This window comes from Phocoena phocoena, chromosome 7, assembly GCF_963924675.1.
Source record: "Phocoena phocoena chromosome 7, mPhoPho1.1, whole genome shotgun sequence".
In the NCBI taxonomy this organism is placed as follows: Eukaryota; Metazoa; Chordata; class Mammalia; order Artiodactyla; family Phocoenidae; genus Phocoena; species Phocoena phocoena.
In genome coordinates this window covers 37,311,826-37,327,256 of record NC_089225.1, presented here as the reverse complement: position 1 = coordinate 37,327,256, position 15,431 = coordinate 37,311,826, and the positions used below count along the sequence as shown (strand labels likewise).

Below are 15,431 nucleotides of genomic sequence, written 5' to 3'. Positions count from 1 at the left end.
GTGTGCGGACACGGAACCGTGTAAGCAGACAGCCAACTGTAAGTTAACAGGCGGGTTTTCCACTGTAAGGAAGGTTGGCGCCCCTAACCCCCCGCATTGTTCAAGGGTCAACAAGAGTACTGTAATCAGTGCTTTTGGCCTTTACTATAGTGTATACATAAAGAATAAAACTGCAGATAAATGCCATAAAGGTAAAATACAGATTAAAAGAGCAAGTCTAAATTGGATCTTTAGCATATTAAACTCAGTTTCCTATCCTTTATAACATATAATACATATGTATGTATAATATATAAATATAAATGGATTTAGGAAATAACTGCTAAAAACTGAGTTTGCTTTATTGAAAGTAGTACTGAAATAACTCACCATAAAATCTATGTTATTGTCCTCATTTCTGAAATGTTCCATCAACTTCTCAAAGCGCTGTTTTTCTCCACAAACCTGAAACACACATTATCAGCATGCATGTGAAATTCCAAACATAAGCACTCCAAAATTAGATGCAGAAATTTTAGCATTAATAATTATTTCCAGAACATCTTTTTTTTTTTTCCTCTCTCGCAGGCTATTTACTTCTCTTCCTATAGTTAACACACAAATAGCAAAGTGAGCCAGGACCAAAGCTCACCCTTGGTTTCTCTTGCATGTTCTCTTGCTATTTTGAAATCCATACCGAATGCGCTCTTTTTTCACTGGTCATCTTTGTTTGTCCCACCAATCCTTTTAGCTGGCATTCAGAATCCCAGAATGTTGTTTATGGTTACAAAGAAAAAAAAAAAAAAAAAGACCATCCTTTTCCTTTTTACAAAAGTACTTTTGAAACAGACATGCTAAAAGATTTTAATAACTTTGTATTTAAATTGAGAAGCAGATTCAAAATGTTCATATCATGTCTAACCAAATCAAATAATTTTAAGCATAAACTACAACACAAAAACTCTGGGAGGCTATCTAACCCATTCAAGGTGGATACAGAAATTTGCAGTAATCTGTAAAGTAGCACTCCAGAGGCCTGAAATACACACATTCAGCTTGAATTAATGCTTTTGCTGAACAGGTGAAATAAGCAGATAAAATACTGTGAACTCCAGAGCCGCAAGGTATTCTGCTTATACGTGGAATTAAATACATGGAGTTAAGAACACAGAGTCAAAGAAAGATTTGTACCAAATAACGACTCTCTGGAGACTTATGCCCCCAAAAAATCAAAGGATGAACTTTAATTCTTTCAGTGTCCTTGTCTACCTTTTTTGGATCAAAGTCCTAAACCCACTGATTGATTCATTCCACCTTCAGAAACTATTTGCCCGGACACCCGTGGGCTCCTTGTTATGTTAGTAAGACACAGTCTCTGGTCTTAACATTTTTTGTGAATTTAATCCAGGTTTCACATGCTTAATGAAATTTTCTGATTCCCTTTGTGGTCTTAGGAATACTCAGGCCAATCCTAAATCCTAAAGATTTCTCCTAAAATGATATTTCATAATGCTATAACGCAGCCATTTAATTCTGTCATGTTAAATTCCATGTGTGTGTGTGTATACACATACAGACACATACATTTTGGTGAAGAGAATGTCCAATGAAGGTAGGAATTTTATGTTTTGTTCCTTACTCTATCCTCAGCATCTAAAACAATGCTTATTAGCATGTTGTAAATTCTCAATATTTGTTGAATTGCACTGAATAGAGGATAAACAAGAAATTACGTTAAAATACTCCATTCCATTACGGTTTATCACCGGACATTGAATATAGTTCCCTGTGCTACACAGTAGGACCTTGTTGTTTACCCATCCTATAATAGTTTGCATCTGCTATATTCAATATCCAGTGATAAACCATAATAGAAAAGAATATGAAAAAGAATGTGTGTGTGTGTATATATATAAAAATAACTGAGTCACTTTGCTGTACAGCAGAAACTAACACAACATTGTAAATCAACTATACTTCAAAAAAAATTTTTTTTTAAAGAAAAAAATACTCTTAACAAAAGGGTGAATGACTTATTACTACTCCCCATGATGTTTTAGAGCGAAACAAGAAGCCTCAGACCTCTGTAGACAGGGACTACGAGTCAGTCTTTAGTAGTGGTTCCTGTGCCTTAACCATGTGCTGGGAATGCTAAGATGCAGCTCCCACCTTTGAAGGACTTCTAGTCTCAAAGCAACTTAATTTTCTCAACAGATTGAGACCACAGTTTACTATATTCTGATGACAAGTTCCCATTTATCTATACCCACCTAAACAAAAAATAATTATAGAAGATAGGAACAGTGCATGGGCCGGGTCTGGAGGAAGGGAAGGAGGCTCCAGATGGCAGAGTTTAAAGGAAAGCCTTTAAAAGACACGTGTGTCCAATCCCACCCCAGAGAGCCCAATGCAGGAGGCCCAGGTGGAGCTGGGGTGACATGGGCAGGTACATTTGCAAAGCACTACAGACCATTCTGATGCTCTGCAAAAGCTGAGAACCAGAGATTTAAAGGATGCCGTGTTCAGCCCTGGGGCCCACCAGCCCCTCTGGAAAACATGCACAAGTTCCTGGAAAAAAAGGTTTGTTGAATGGTGCACGGAAGTGCAGGACCAGCTCCCTAGACCGTGACATCAGTCACATCTTGTGCCCAAAGGCATACGTGTCTCTAGCCTGCAAAAAAAAGCCCAATGGGTGAAAACTGGCAAGGCTTGGTATAGAAAAGGTTAGAATTACAACCTAAATTTTCTTTAAGAGAAACCTCAACATAAGAACTTGTTTCCCAGCAGGACAATTTACTTCAATCTGTTTTGGGAGGTGGGTAGTGACAGAAGAAAGGAAGAGAGGTGGCTCTGCATGTGCGGACAGCTACCAGCTCTCCTGAGAAGCAGGCTGGGATTAATGTTCTGTTGAGCAGCTAGGCGCTCACTGAACCAGGAGAGGCAGCGGCCATCAGTGAGCAGTGACGATGAAGACAGTTCCTAGGAGGGCAAAGCCTTGCAAATCAAAGAATGTCAGAAACCTGCAAAGTACCCTGGGGAGTCTGGGGTCCTCAATTTATGAATGAGACTGACACCAAGACAGATCAAATATCTCCAACTTGATGAAACGTCCACACAGAGGTTAGAACCAGGTCCCCAACTGCCGGCCTGATGTTCCGTCCCTCACACAGCCCAGAATGTTCAGATAAACATATTCAAGATGATAGTAAAAGCACTCCTGAATTATCTGAGACACCAACAGAGATGGAAAATGTTATCATTAAAAACCACAATCAGTGCTCGCTTCGGCAGCACATATACTAAAAACCGCAATCAGGGACTTACCGGATGGCACAGTGGTTAAGAATCCCCCTGCCAATGCAAGGGACACAGGTTCGAGCCCTGGCCCAGGAAGATCCCACATGCCTTGGAGCAACTAAGCCTGTGCACCACAACTACTGAGCCTGTGCTGTAGAGCCCGCGAGCCACAACTACTGATGCCCGCACACCTAGGGCCCGTGCTCCTCAACAAAAGAAGCCACCGCAATGAGAAGCCCTCGCACCGCAACGAAGGGTGGCCCCTGCTCGCTGCAACTAGAGAAAAGCCCGCACACAGCAACGAAGATCCAACGCAGCCAAAAATAAAAATTAATAAATAAAAATTAAAAAAAAAAAACAATCATTCCATCAGGCATGCACTTGATGTCCGTGCACCTGAATCTCCCATGGAACTCCTAAAAATGGACGATTCTTAGGGTCTAAATCAGGACACACTGAATGAGAATCTCCATGGTTAGAACTAGGAATTTGTGCTTTTAAATAAGACTCAGATTTGTTGGACCAGCATTTAGAAACCAATGGTTTATACGATTAATAATTAGACTAGCTGATTTAACCCTCAGCATTTCTGACTACCAGCTGTAAACTGGATAGCTACATCATTAACTCCACAACTCATTCAACTTGCAATTTAACTACACAAAAAAGAAATATAGTTACTATAACTGGGTGTCATAGGAATGCAGCAGGGATTCGTCCACTGTCCCTGCACAGGTACAATGAATAATAAGGTTAACTCCCGAATAATCAGGGATTGTGTCCAAGGACATTAAGGAAAGTGGATTTTATATAGCCAAGGAAAGCACATGTGGGCAACAACAAAATTACTCAGATTGTTAATAGAAAGAGATGGCATCAACTCCAGAACAAGCAATATTAGATTAATTTTAAGCTGAGTTAAGATCCCAAAAGTCATAGTACTAGCCTGGTAGACAGGACTGAAATAGACATTAAGAGGAGCCTTGAATATATGCCTTTCTTTAGAAACAGACAAATGCATGCTGAGAACGTGTGCTATGAAACAGAGTATTAAATACCTTTAATCTTTAAAAATAATAGACTTCAGTGTCTTCCAATTTACAGCTCCTAGGAACTTGGTGAAAAGGATCCAAATACATAAAACAACACGTTGCCAACATAGATGCCAGCTTGGGGAAACTGTGAAAGACTGACCACTCTCCTCATTCACTATAAGAACTAGAAGGGCCCCTCCTATCAGCTCCCCCAAGCCCTTCTCTGTAAAGGTTTAGACTGCTCAATCTCAACTAATGAATTCAGGGTGGTACTTTCTGACACTGTTCTACAGGAACAGCATGGATTCCCAGGGCCCCCTTCATTTCTGCTGGGGGGGGAAAAAAAAAGGAAGCATATGAACAAGATTCATATTTGTTTCTATGTTACTTTAGCAATCATTAAACCAGAGTATACTACAATCCCACAGGAAATGGGAAGATGTGTTTGGGGAAGGTTGGTAAAAGTCATGTCCCACATCAAAGGAAAGTTATCCTAGCTCATACAGCTCACATCTAGACCACCCCTGCACACCTGTTTCAAATATCATCATGGCTGAACATGCCTCTTCTCTCCTTTGAAACGGCCTCATTTAGAAAATCTGATGAGGATGAAAGGAACAAGACACTGATCCCGAATGATTTTCTGAATCTACACAATGGCCTTCGGGGGGTGTTCTCAAGGCCTTCATCAAACGTACAGGAGGGCCAGGAGCATGTTTGCACGTATATATTAGTGTACATTATAAACTGCTGCATATAACTTCCATCTGCCAACAAAGACCAGACAATATATGATCTGAAAACTTTCAAGTAAAACAACTGTACTATTGCAATTGAAACCTGTCATTTCTTGACTTTTCTCTTCACTGGTATTTCTCATTCCCCCACTAGCTTTGACATTGGTTCCCTATATCAGTAACAAACTCCTATATCACTGGAGTAGGGAGAGTAGGGAGTGAATTTAAGAGACACAGCCATAGAAGGCTGAGCAGAGACTGGAGAGAAGCCTACTGCATCAGGAATTAGACTTCCACAGCCAGGGCCACCAGAAATAAAGTCAACAAGGCAGAAAGAAGTATATGCTTTTAAAAGCATATATTCTACTGTAAACTTAAGAGGCACCTTCATGTATAAATCATTTATAAGTCAGTCTCATGTGAATAAATTCACTGACCCTAATTAACAGTATGTCAAGTGAAAACACTCAGGCAGGGATCAATCCTGGACCACTTGTCTGCAAACACAGGCACCCATCTACCCATCCCTGTGGGGTCCTGCCTAACACATCCAGCCCTCTTTGCACCTTTAAGCTCTAACACTGGTGGGGGGTGACGGGATATGAGGGCAGAAATGAGTCTATGTGGAGTATTAAACAGGGGCATAAAACCTAGGTTACAAGTCACAGTACCACCATTACCGCACTGTGCGCTTGGGCAATTCCGTGAACTTCCCTGGTTTTCACATCCATTGATTTGAGACCCTTAGATTACACTGTTCGTTGTGAAATCCTTTTCTAGGAAACTGTAAGGGTTACAGAGGAAAGTGTTGGGGGTTCCAAGGATGGGGGCGCACCAGGGATGGGGGTCCTGGCAGGGGCAGAAAAAGCACAAATAAAGTTCTTGAGACTTCTATCCTCATTCATCCAACTCTGCATTATTATATTGAGTTGCCTGATAAGATTTCTTCTGGGGGACAAGAAAGGTTCATTGAACGTTTTCATTGCTAATAAAAGTTTGAAAAAAATTCTCTCAGTATCTTGAAGCTCTAAAACTCTAATCTAGTCATGGCAATATAACACGATATTCCCAAGCAGAATGGCCTGGAAGCTCTACACAGAGCAAATTTAGAGAGATGCACTCGGCTCTGCAGGCCCTGAGAACCAAGCTTGAAGGGCAAAGCCCTAACTCACGGCATCTTGGCTCTCTCTGCTTGTGAAGTGGATAAATCCTGCCCTGCCCAGATAAAACGGGCCACACCCAAGGCAAGCAAGATACATTTTCACTTCAAGGAGAGCTGAAGCAAAAGCACAGCTCCTGCGAAAAAACAACTCAACCCTGTTCTCCAACATCTGTGAAAGATATTTCTGACCAGCGTCCCAAACCATTTGGATAAACCGGAGGCTCTGGAATGCAAAAGAGGCAGTGGCTTAAAGCGTCTCTAAAGGTGGGCAGAGCTTAGGGGATGATTTCCCTAAAGGCTAACAACGGAGAAAAGATGGTTTTACAAAAGCCTTGTAATAAAGAGTATTATCTTGCTAGCCAGATGTTGAAATGAGCAACAGACTGCCGTCCTTCAGCCATCTCTCCCTCCCCTTCAAGGTTAGTGACTGTCTTTGGCTTCCCCCAGCAACAGCTCCCAGGGTACCACACAAAGTCTGCAGCCAGACTGAGGCCTGACTTACAAGGTGGCCATAAAATATGCTTCAGGGTTACTTACATAAAAATTAAAGGCTCCTCGCTTAAGTGTTTCCTTCTTGCCCTGTTGGCGCCTGCCTCAGTACTTTCTTTTTCTCTTCTCACAATAGGCACCTATGATCTGCAGGGCTCCCTTCGGGAAGGGCCCGTTTTAAAGGCACCATCTATTATGACTGATTAGACTACCCCTCTCAGGGCCTGCCAGGGAACAAAAGTTCCGTTTTCTTTTTGGGGCCACATGAAATAAACAGTTATTGCACCGTTAGTCCTAGGGGAAAGCATCTTTTACCTTCTATCAAGAGCACCAGCAGTCTATGGATTACTGACGCCATGGTGGCTCAACAAAACCACTTTTCTGGGGTGTTCTGTGGTTGTCTGGGTCTATTATCGTTTCCCCTGAGGTGACCAGACATTTCAACCACAGACACTGGGGTGGCTGCCGTGACAGAGGCCGACCACGCCAACCTGTTGCTGGCTCTCCCATCTCCTTGGGATTTAAAAGCGGAAACGTTCATCAGATGGAAGCATTCTGAAACAAAACAACCTAATCTCACTCCACTGAAATAAAAACTAGCGAAAGCTAAACAACAATGTATTCTACAATGGATCCTGCCTCCTCCCTCATAAATTAATAAAACGTTTGTAACCATCTTGGGCTGGCAGACATCTGATTATGAACCAGAGGCTTTGTCCACATAATGCTAAACACCCTCATGAAAACTTCAGTTACTTTTCCAGATGTTTCCAAATATCCAGATGTTTGGCATCAGGTACACAAAGCATCCCGATGACTGTTTTACTTCCCATGCATATATTTTGCTGTACTGAATAAAGAATCCTGACATAGAAGCAAAGGGCTAGTAAAATCCCCAGAGGATAACTTGTTGACACACCACACCTTAAATGAGAGATGCATTTTTATCACTCCCCTTAAAAAAAGATGGTCTTCATTAAATTCTAGAGAGTAAGGCTCCACAATACAATTCGTCATCAGTGACCTCTTTCGGAAATACTCCTAATGGTGGACTCGAATCTCTCTGGCTCCACTGCAAGACTCACATCTCTTGGTCATCAGTAAGGATACAGATTCTTACAAGGCTTCTATTCCTACAGGAAGGCCAAAGTACCTTCTAGTTCTTCAAAAAAGGCTGTTTTTTTAAATTGGTAAATGATGAAGGCCTTCAGTCATCTCTGGGACAACTTGCCAGTCAGATCCCTCAACAGTAGAAAAAGTCCTATTTAACACTGCTTTATTACATTCATTTTTTCCTCTCCGCTTTGCCCTTTGAACACATACTCAATTTGGTCAAGCAAGGCAAGGGAGGGGACACAACGACACATTTCTAGTGGTCATCACGTGTTCACTAAACCACAGCAACAGCACATGGTAGGAGCTGTGTAAATCCTATGGCATTCCCACCACAGACCTTGGGACCTGCTCAGGAGGAAAACGTCAACCCATGCTCTCTCCTCTTGCATGAATCACGACAAATCAAATTAAATCAAACAAAGATGTGCTAAGAATTCAGCGCCCTTGAAGATAAGGACTCTTTGTTTGCTAGATCAAAGACCTCAGCCCACAAATAGGCAAATGCCTGAAGTTTATCCACTGCTCCCTCCTAACTCGCATTTCACATCTCTTTTACTTTCTTCAGTGCTCTGCCCCAATTCTGGGTCTTCATCAGGAGGAACCTGCTCTTAGCTTCCTGTAATCACCTCCACCCGGCCCAAGGTGACAGCAGACAACAGACTGGGGCAGCAGTTCTTAAAGTGGGCTGTTTGAACCATGAGGGCCCCTGCCACCCCATGACGGGGTCTGTGAGATCAAAACCATTTTTATAATAATACTAAGATGCTTCTTGCCTTTTTCACAGAGTTAACATTTGCACTGGTGGTGCAAAAGCAATGGGAGGTGAATAAAACTACTGGTGCCTTAAAACAAATCAAGGCAGTAGCACCAAATTATATCAGTAACCACTGTATTCATCACAGCCATGCATTCTCAGTTAGTTTATTTTTTAATTTTTAAAATTAAAAAAATTTTTTTAATATTTTAGCCGCACCGCTCATCATGTGGGATCTTAGTTCCCCGACCAGGGTTCAAACCAGCATCCCCTCCATTGGAAGCACAGAGTCTTAACCACTGGAACACCAGGGAAGTCCCTCAGTTGTTTTTTTTAAAAAGCCAGTTTCACTTAAGAATACCCTTGATAATGCAATAAAAAGCATTAATTACATTAAATCACAACCCCTGAAAACACACCTTTTTAATATTCTACATGAGAAAATGAGATCTCTGCATAAAGCACTTTTGCTGCATATAAACACATGGTTGTCTTGAGGGAAAGCACTTCTGTAATTATTCTAGTTGCAAGATTAACTAGCCACTTTTTCATTTTTGTTTGAAAGAATGACTAACTAGACTCATATACCTGGCTGTTATTTTCTTCAAAACTCAATTAAATGAACGTTCTACTTTAAAGGAAACAATTGACAATATTTGTTTCCAATGATAAAAATTAAGCTTTCAAGAAAAATTGAGAGTTTGAAAACTTGTATCCACCATGAGCTTAACACAGCTTCCTAATATTTAAAGACTTTTCTGATAGGATTGGTGGCAATATTAACGAATGTGATTTTTAAAACTACTGCATTATAAAATGTGTCAATATTTAGATGATGTGGATAATTCAGAGAATTGCTATTTTCCAAGTGACCATTGCATGTTGTTACAAAATTATGCATACATTCAACAAAGTGAAAGATAAGCAAATAAATTTTAATGTAAGAGAGTGTAAGAAGTTCATTAATATGGTTTCTGATTCTACTTTGCAACTCACTTTTAAGAAACTACTACTTATCCAATGTTTGTATAGTATAGTATCAAAAATGAATATCCACTATTATCTGAAAATGTTTCAAAATAATTCCTTCTCTATCTGCACATTTTCATGGGGCTGTATTTCCTCTGACCACTTCAACCAAAACAACACAAGTGACTAAATGCAGAAGCAGACATGAGCATGTAGCTACCTTCTATTAAGCCAGACTCTAAAAGATGTATAAAAATATAAAATACTGCCACTATTATAGACTGAATTGTGTCTCCACAAAATTCATGTTAAAGCCCTAACCCTCAATTCAGCTCTATTTGGAAATAGGGCTTTTAGGAGGTAAGTAAGGTTAAATGAGGTCATAAGGGTGGGGCCCTAATCCGATGGGATAGGTGGCCTTATAAGAAGAGGAAGAGAGATCTCGCTTTACACAGACACACCTAGAAAAGGCCATCTGAGCACAAAGACAGAAGGTGACCATCTGAAAGCCAGGAAGACTGCCATGCTGGCATGGGGACTTTCCTCTATAACTGTCAGAAAATAAATCTGTTGTTTAAGCCATCCAGTGCACGGTATTTTGTTATGGAAGCCTGAGATGACTAAGACAACCACTGTTCTCACTGATTACTGGTTTCTCTTTTTAAGTTTTAGAGAGCAGGTGTTTTTTTTAATAGAAAAAGTTAACACATAATGAGTTTATTATGTTATTTTAAATGAAATTAAAAGTTTATTAAAATTTTATTTTAATTTCTAATATAGTAAATACCAATGCATAACTTACATTAACAAAAACTTTTGGGGGTCTTCAGTAATTTGTAAGGATGTAAAAAGGAGTCCTGAGGCCAAAAGTGTGACAACTACTGAACTAGAGAAACAGCCTCTTTATTTCTACAAAGACAATAAATTTTTTTAATTTTTTAATTTTATTTTTTTATATAGCAGGTTCGTATTAGTCATCAATTTTTTTTTTCAGTACGCGGGCCTCTCACTGTCGTGGCCTCTCCCCTTGTGGAGCACAGGCTCCGGATGCGCAGGTTCAGCGGCCATGGCTCACGGGCCCAGCCGCTCCGCGGCATGTGGGATCCTCCCGGACCGGGGCACAAACCCATGTCCCCTGCATCGGCAGGCGGACTCTCTACCACTGCGCCACCAGGGAAGCCCTAGTCATCAATTTTATACACATCAGTGTATACATCTCAATCCCAATTGCCCAATTCATCCCACCACCACCCCCACCCCACCGTGGCTTTCCCCTCTTGGTGTCCATACGTTTGTTCTCTACATCTGTGGCTCAATTTCTGCCCTGCAAACCGGTTCATCTGTACCATTTTTCTAGGTTCCACATATATGCGTTAATATACGATATTTGTTTTTCTCTTTCTGACTTACTTCACCCTGTATGACAGTCTCTAGATCCATCCACGTCTCAACAAATGACCCAATTTTGTTCCTTTTTATGGCTGAGTAATATTCCATTGTATATATGTACCACATCTTCTTTATCCAGTCGTCTGTCAATGGGCATTTAGGTTGCTTCCATGACCTGGCTATTGTAAATAGTGCTGCAATGAACATTGGGGTGCATGTGTCTTTTTGAAATATGGTTTTCTCTGGGTATATGTCCAGTAGTGGGATTGCTGGATCTTATGGTAATTCTATTTCTAGCTTTTTAAGGAACCTCCATACTGTTCTCCATAGTGGCTGTATCAATTTACATTCCCAACAGTGCAAGAGGGTTCCCTTTTCTCCACACCCTCTCCACCATTTGTTGTTTGCAGATTTTCTGATGATGCCCATTCTAACTGGTGTGAGGTGATACCTCATTGTAGTTTTGATTTGCATTTCTCTAATAATTAGTGATGTTGAGCAGCTTTTCATGTGCTTCTTGGCCATCTGTATGTCTTCTTTAGAGAAATGAAAGACAATAAATTCTTAAAATCTAAAACTTGAAGAAGCAAACAAATGGATTTCTAATAGTAAAATGTCTTGCAAGATTGTTGGGAGTCAACCACACTATATAAAGAACAACTCATCTGCCATCTCTCCATGAAGAGGAAGTCACACTATTCAGAGACAGGATCGGTTTCTCTATACAGAAAAGGCTCTTCACCAGTTTACAAGTTAGGAAAAAAGAAAAAAGACTTTCCTTCAGTTCTTATGTTTAACAAGGCAAGGTGCAATCTCTGGCATTTACCAGGCTGGACTGCAGCAATCCCTAACTGTTCTCTGGTTGTCTCTGGGATGTGTCCACCTCTGTCACATGGAGGCTCACTACAAGGCTAGATTTTTTTTTCCCCCAAAGCCAAGTAAATGTTAGATTTCAAGCAAGAATATGAGAGAAATACAGAAACAGTTTTCTCCCACATGGTCTATAGGACATGCATTCCCCAAGTTCAGGGAGAATCAGACTCAGTGTATCTGCCCAAATAAACAAATTTGTCCTGGAACACCTGACATGCTATAACATCAAACAATCAAGAACAAACATGCAAGGAACCAACAGATTATCTTTTACCAAAGCACTAACCATGCCCTTGCTACCTATCACATAGAATATACTCTTCCCTAGTTTTATACCTATTCCTGGAAAATACTTCAACATGGAAAAGTCAACATTGTTTTTAGTAGTATACCAGCGAATCTGGGCCACCACATGTGTTGCTGGCATGAGTACTGGGGAAGGAACCGTTGTTTTCCACGGCTAAAACCAAACTGCTGAAGCTATAGCTATAGCTCAGTGTTACTGTGATTGGTCATTTCCACTCTGCAGTGACACAGAGCTGAGGGGGAAACTCTGTCCGAGAGCTCAACTTCATGCTCATATATAACATGAAAGCGTTGGGAAGGAGCTACATGCACCACTGTGGCTATGGACCTACTGTGAGCAGGAGCTGAAGAGCCGAAACAATGACTCAAAAGCCCAGCCTTTGAAACACTGCCCAAGCCAGGATACTTTCACGGACTAGAACTTCCTAGGGGCAGGTACCCACAGTGTGCCCAGCACATGCAGCTCACTTCCTGGTTAGGGAAGCAGCAAACTCCTTTGACTATGGGTTTAGAGACTAATGCAGCCATTTCCAGGTTATAAAAGGGAACTGGGGACTAAAATCACAGTGTAGCCTAAAACCACAGTCATCTACTTCTATCCAAAACTTGTTACTATCTTACCAAATGGCCTTGCACACGTTACTTTTTGTTCGTGTTCATAAATTTTTGTACCTATCATTTTATTATCTAGGTACCTTGCTTTTATATCTGTAGTCAAAGAAGTGCTTTATCTTTCTCAGCTGGAATGCTTTGAATATACATATTACATAGGCACATGTAGGCAAAATTTTACATAAAATCATAAAACTGTAGAATTGGAAGGGATATAGAGGTCATTTGACTAACTTGCTACCTAAAGCAAGAACTTGCACCACAAGATACCAGACCCACCAGGTATCCTCTTCTCCTCTTGACTACCTCTGTGTTGTGTGCTTCATAAAGCACAAAGGCTCTTCTGAGCATCCTTCTAGCTCATTCTAGCCTGGTGCCCTTTGGAGTTCAACTCCTTAGTACAATCCTATTCTCTACTTGGAGAAAACACATATACACAATTCCCAGTCACCTCTGTTTAAGCCTGTTCTCTCATTCATTATCTTCAGTTCAGAACTAAGAATCTGACCTTGGAATTTTTAACATCACTAAAAAAAAAGTAACTTAATAAAAAATCAAACAATTTTCTTCACCTGAAAAAAATTCCCAGATCTTATTTGTTCATTGTGACTGTACTTCCTTCTTCTTAATTAAATGTATGCTGTTTGAATAGATTCTTGCTCTCCAATTACGTCCATCCCCAAATTCAGTGGATCAGTCTGTCTCTTGTTGACTTTTCTTCAATTTTATGGTTTCATACCCATCGTCATGGCCACAAATTTGGTCCAGGGTCCAGTCGTTTAATGCCTGAACTGCCTATCTTCCAATCTCCAGTATCTCTCTGCTCTGTTTTTTATGCATATATGATAATTTTTAAGATTTATCAGAATTACATAAAATGCCCTTCTCAGGTTTCCACAGAATCAAATGGAGTAGATATAAAAGCACTTTATAAACTGTAAAGTACTACATAAGTATTAGTTGCTTCCCTTATCATTTTTCTTTTCCCTCCTACTTTTATCTGTCGTCCATTTGAGATTCTTTTTTTTTTAAATCACAGTGAAGGGACTTCCCTGGCAATCCAGTGGTTAAGACTCTGCACTCCCAATGCAGGGGGCACGGGTTCAATCCCTGGTCAGGGAACTAGGATGCTGCATGCCACACAGCATGGTCAAAATAAATAAATAAATCACAGTGAAGATTTTCTGAATCTCTACTCTTCATCAGAACCTTAATCGTACTTGCCTCCTGTCGTGCTTTATTTTGTAACATGGGCCCCAGTCAAATATTTTTTCTTGTTGCTAGCACATTTATTTTGACATATACTGCCCCTAGGACGGACTTCATGCCCATCTCTTCCTCTGTTCCCAGAGTCGCCTCCACCAACCAAATCAAGTCTCTTCCTTTGTCACAGTGCTCAAGACCGATCCTCTCTCTTTGGGCCCCATACAAACAGCCCAGTTTGTCCTGGCTTTTACTAATAACTTCAAACACTCCAATAATCTACCCAGTCAGTAACGTTTTGTTTGCCTTTTAGTAGAAGATCGAGAGTGTGTATCAACTTGTGTAGAAGGTGTTTGATGAGTAACAATATGTTATGTAACACTGACTCCAAGTACGGAGCCTTGGAGATCAATGGATCTGGGTAAAAACTCCAAACCTGCCAGTTATTAAAGTATGACAGTAGGCCTATTTACTCTGAACCTCTCTTTCCTTATGCCTACTTCATAGGGTAGAGCTTATAATTAAAGTAATATATGCTAGCCTGTCGGCACTCAGCAAACAATAAATGGTGGCCTTACTCTTTCTATATATGCATATGCCTTTTTAATACATTCATCAAATATGCTAGCTAATGTTTATAATGTGGAATAAAATGCAACAGTTTCATGAACGCTGCTCGTGTTTTCTTTCTGAAGATGATTGTTTGCTAGTTTAAAAGAAACTAAACAAAACCCTTCTGTATTGACTATGGAGCCCAAATAAATAAAAAACATGCTTATGTTTTACAAGTATTTAAATTTCAAATGAAATTTGAACTTGACTCATACAGGGAATCAAGCTCAATAAGCATATTCATTGGCAAAAGCAACTAAAACTTTAGCTTAAATTATAATAGGGAATAAAAATACACATAAACACGATTCTAAAAGTTTTGAATTGTTGTTAACTTTAGCACACATTTGGTCCTTAACTAAATACCTATTAAAGTCAGTCCTTTTTCAAGGCAATGGTAGTTTTGTGGGACAAAAATCATGCCTTTTATTTTCTGTCAAACTCTCCTGATCTTATAACAGTGCTTTTCTCCTGGTAACAAATATATTTGCTCAACAACTCCCTAGAACTTCCAAAGAATTCTGGCTTTATTAGTTCTGAAAGGAAGTGGTAATGATCAGTGCCTTTATTTTTGGAGAGATGTTACACAAAAGATAACTGAACATTTTTAGAAAGTACAAGAGAAAGCAAGTCAAATGAAATGTTCCTGGAAGGGAAAATCTCACCCTGCACAATAGGGACATTTAGCCACACTAGGCAAAGTGTTAACCAATAGAAATAAACACACATACAAATTAGAAGCAACACTGCCACTCCAAACCCTTTCACTGGTTTCCCTTTAGGGCATTACTACGCATAAATACATCTTTCTACTGTCACTCATAATACATGTATATATATACACATAGATACGTACATATGATTTGTCTTATCATTTCCCTAGTTAACATATCTAGCAC

At 40.1% G+C, this 15,431-nt stretch overlaps 1 protein-coding gene across 3 annotated transcripts in view; it reads right to left on the bottom strand.

The window, feature by feature from the left end:
• FMNL2 (formin like 2) overlaps positions 1-15,431 on the bottom strand; it is a 311,696-nt gene that overhangs the window by 43,287 nt on the left and 252,978 nt on the right. For all 3 annotated transcript variants that reach the window (XM_065881114.1, XM_065881116.1, XM_065881115.1), the window contains exon 10: positions 370-444. In XM_065881114.1, the coding sequence (XP_065737186.1) occupies positions 370-444 (75 nt within the window). The remainder of the gene's footprint in view (positions 1-369; positions 445-15,431) is intronic.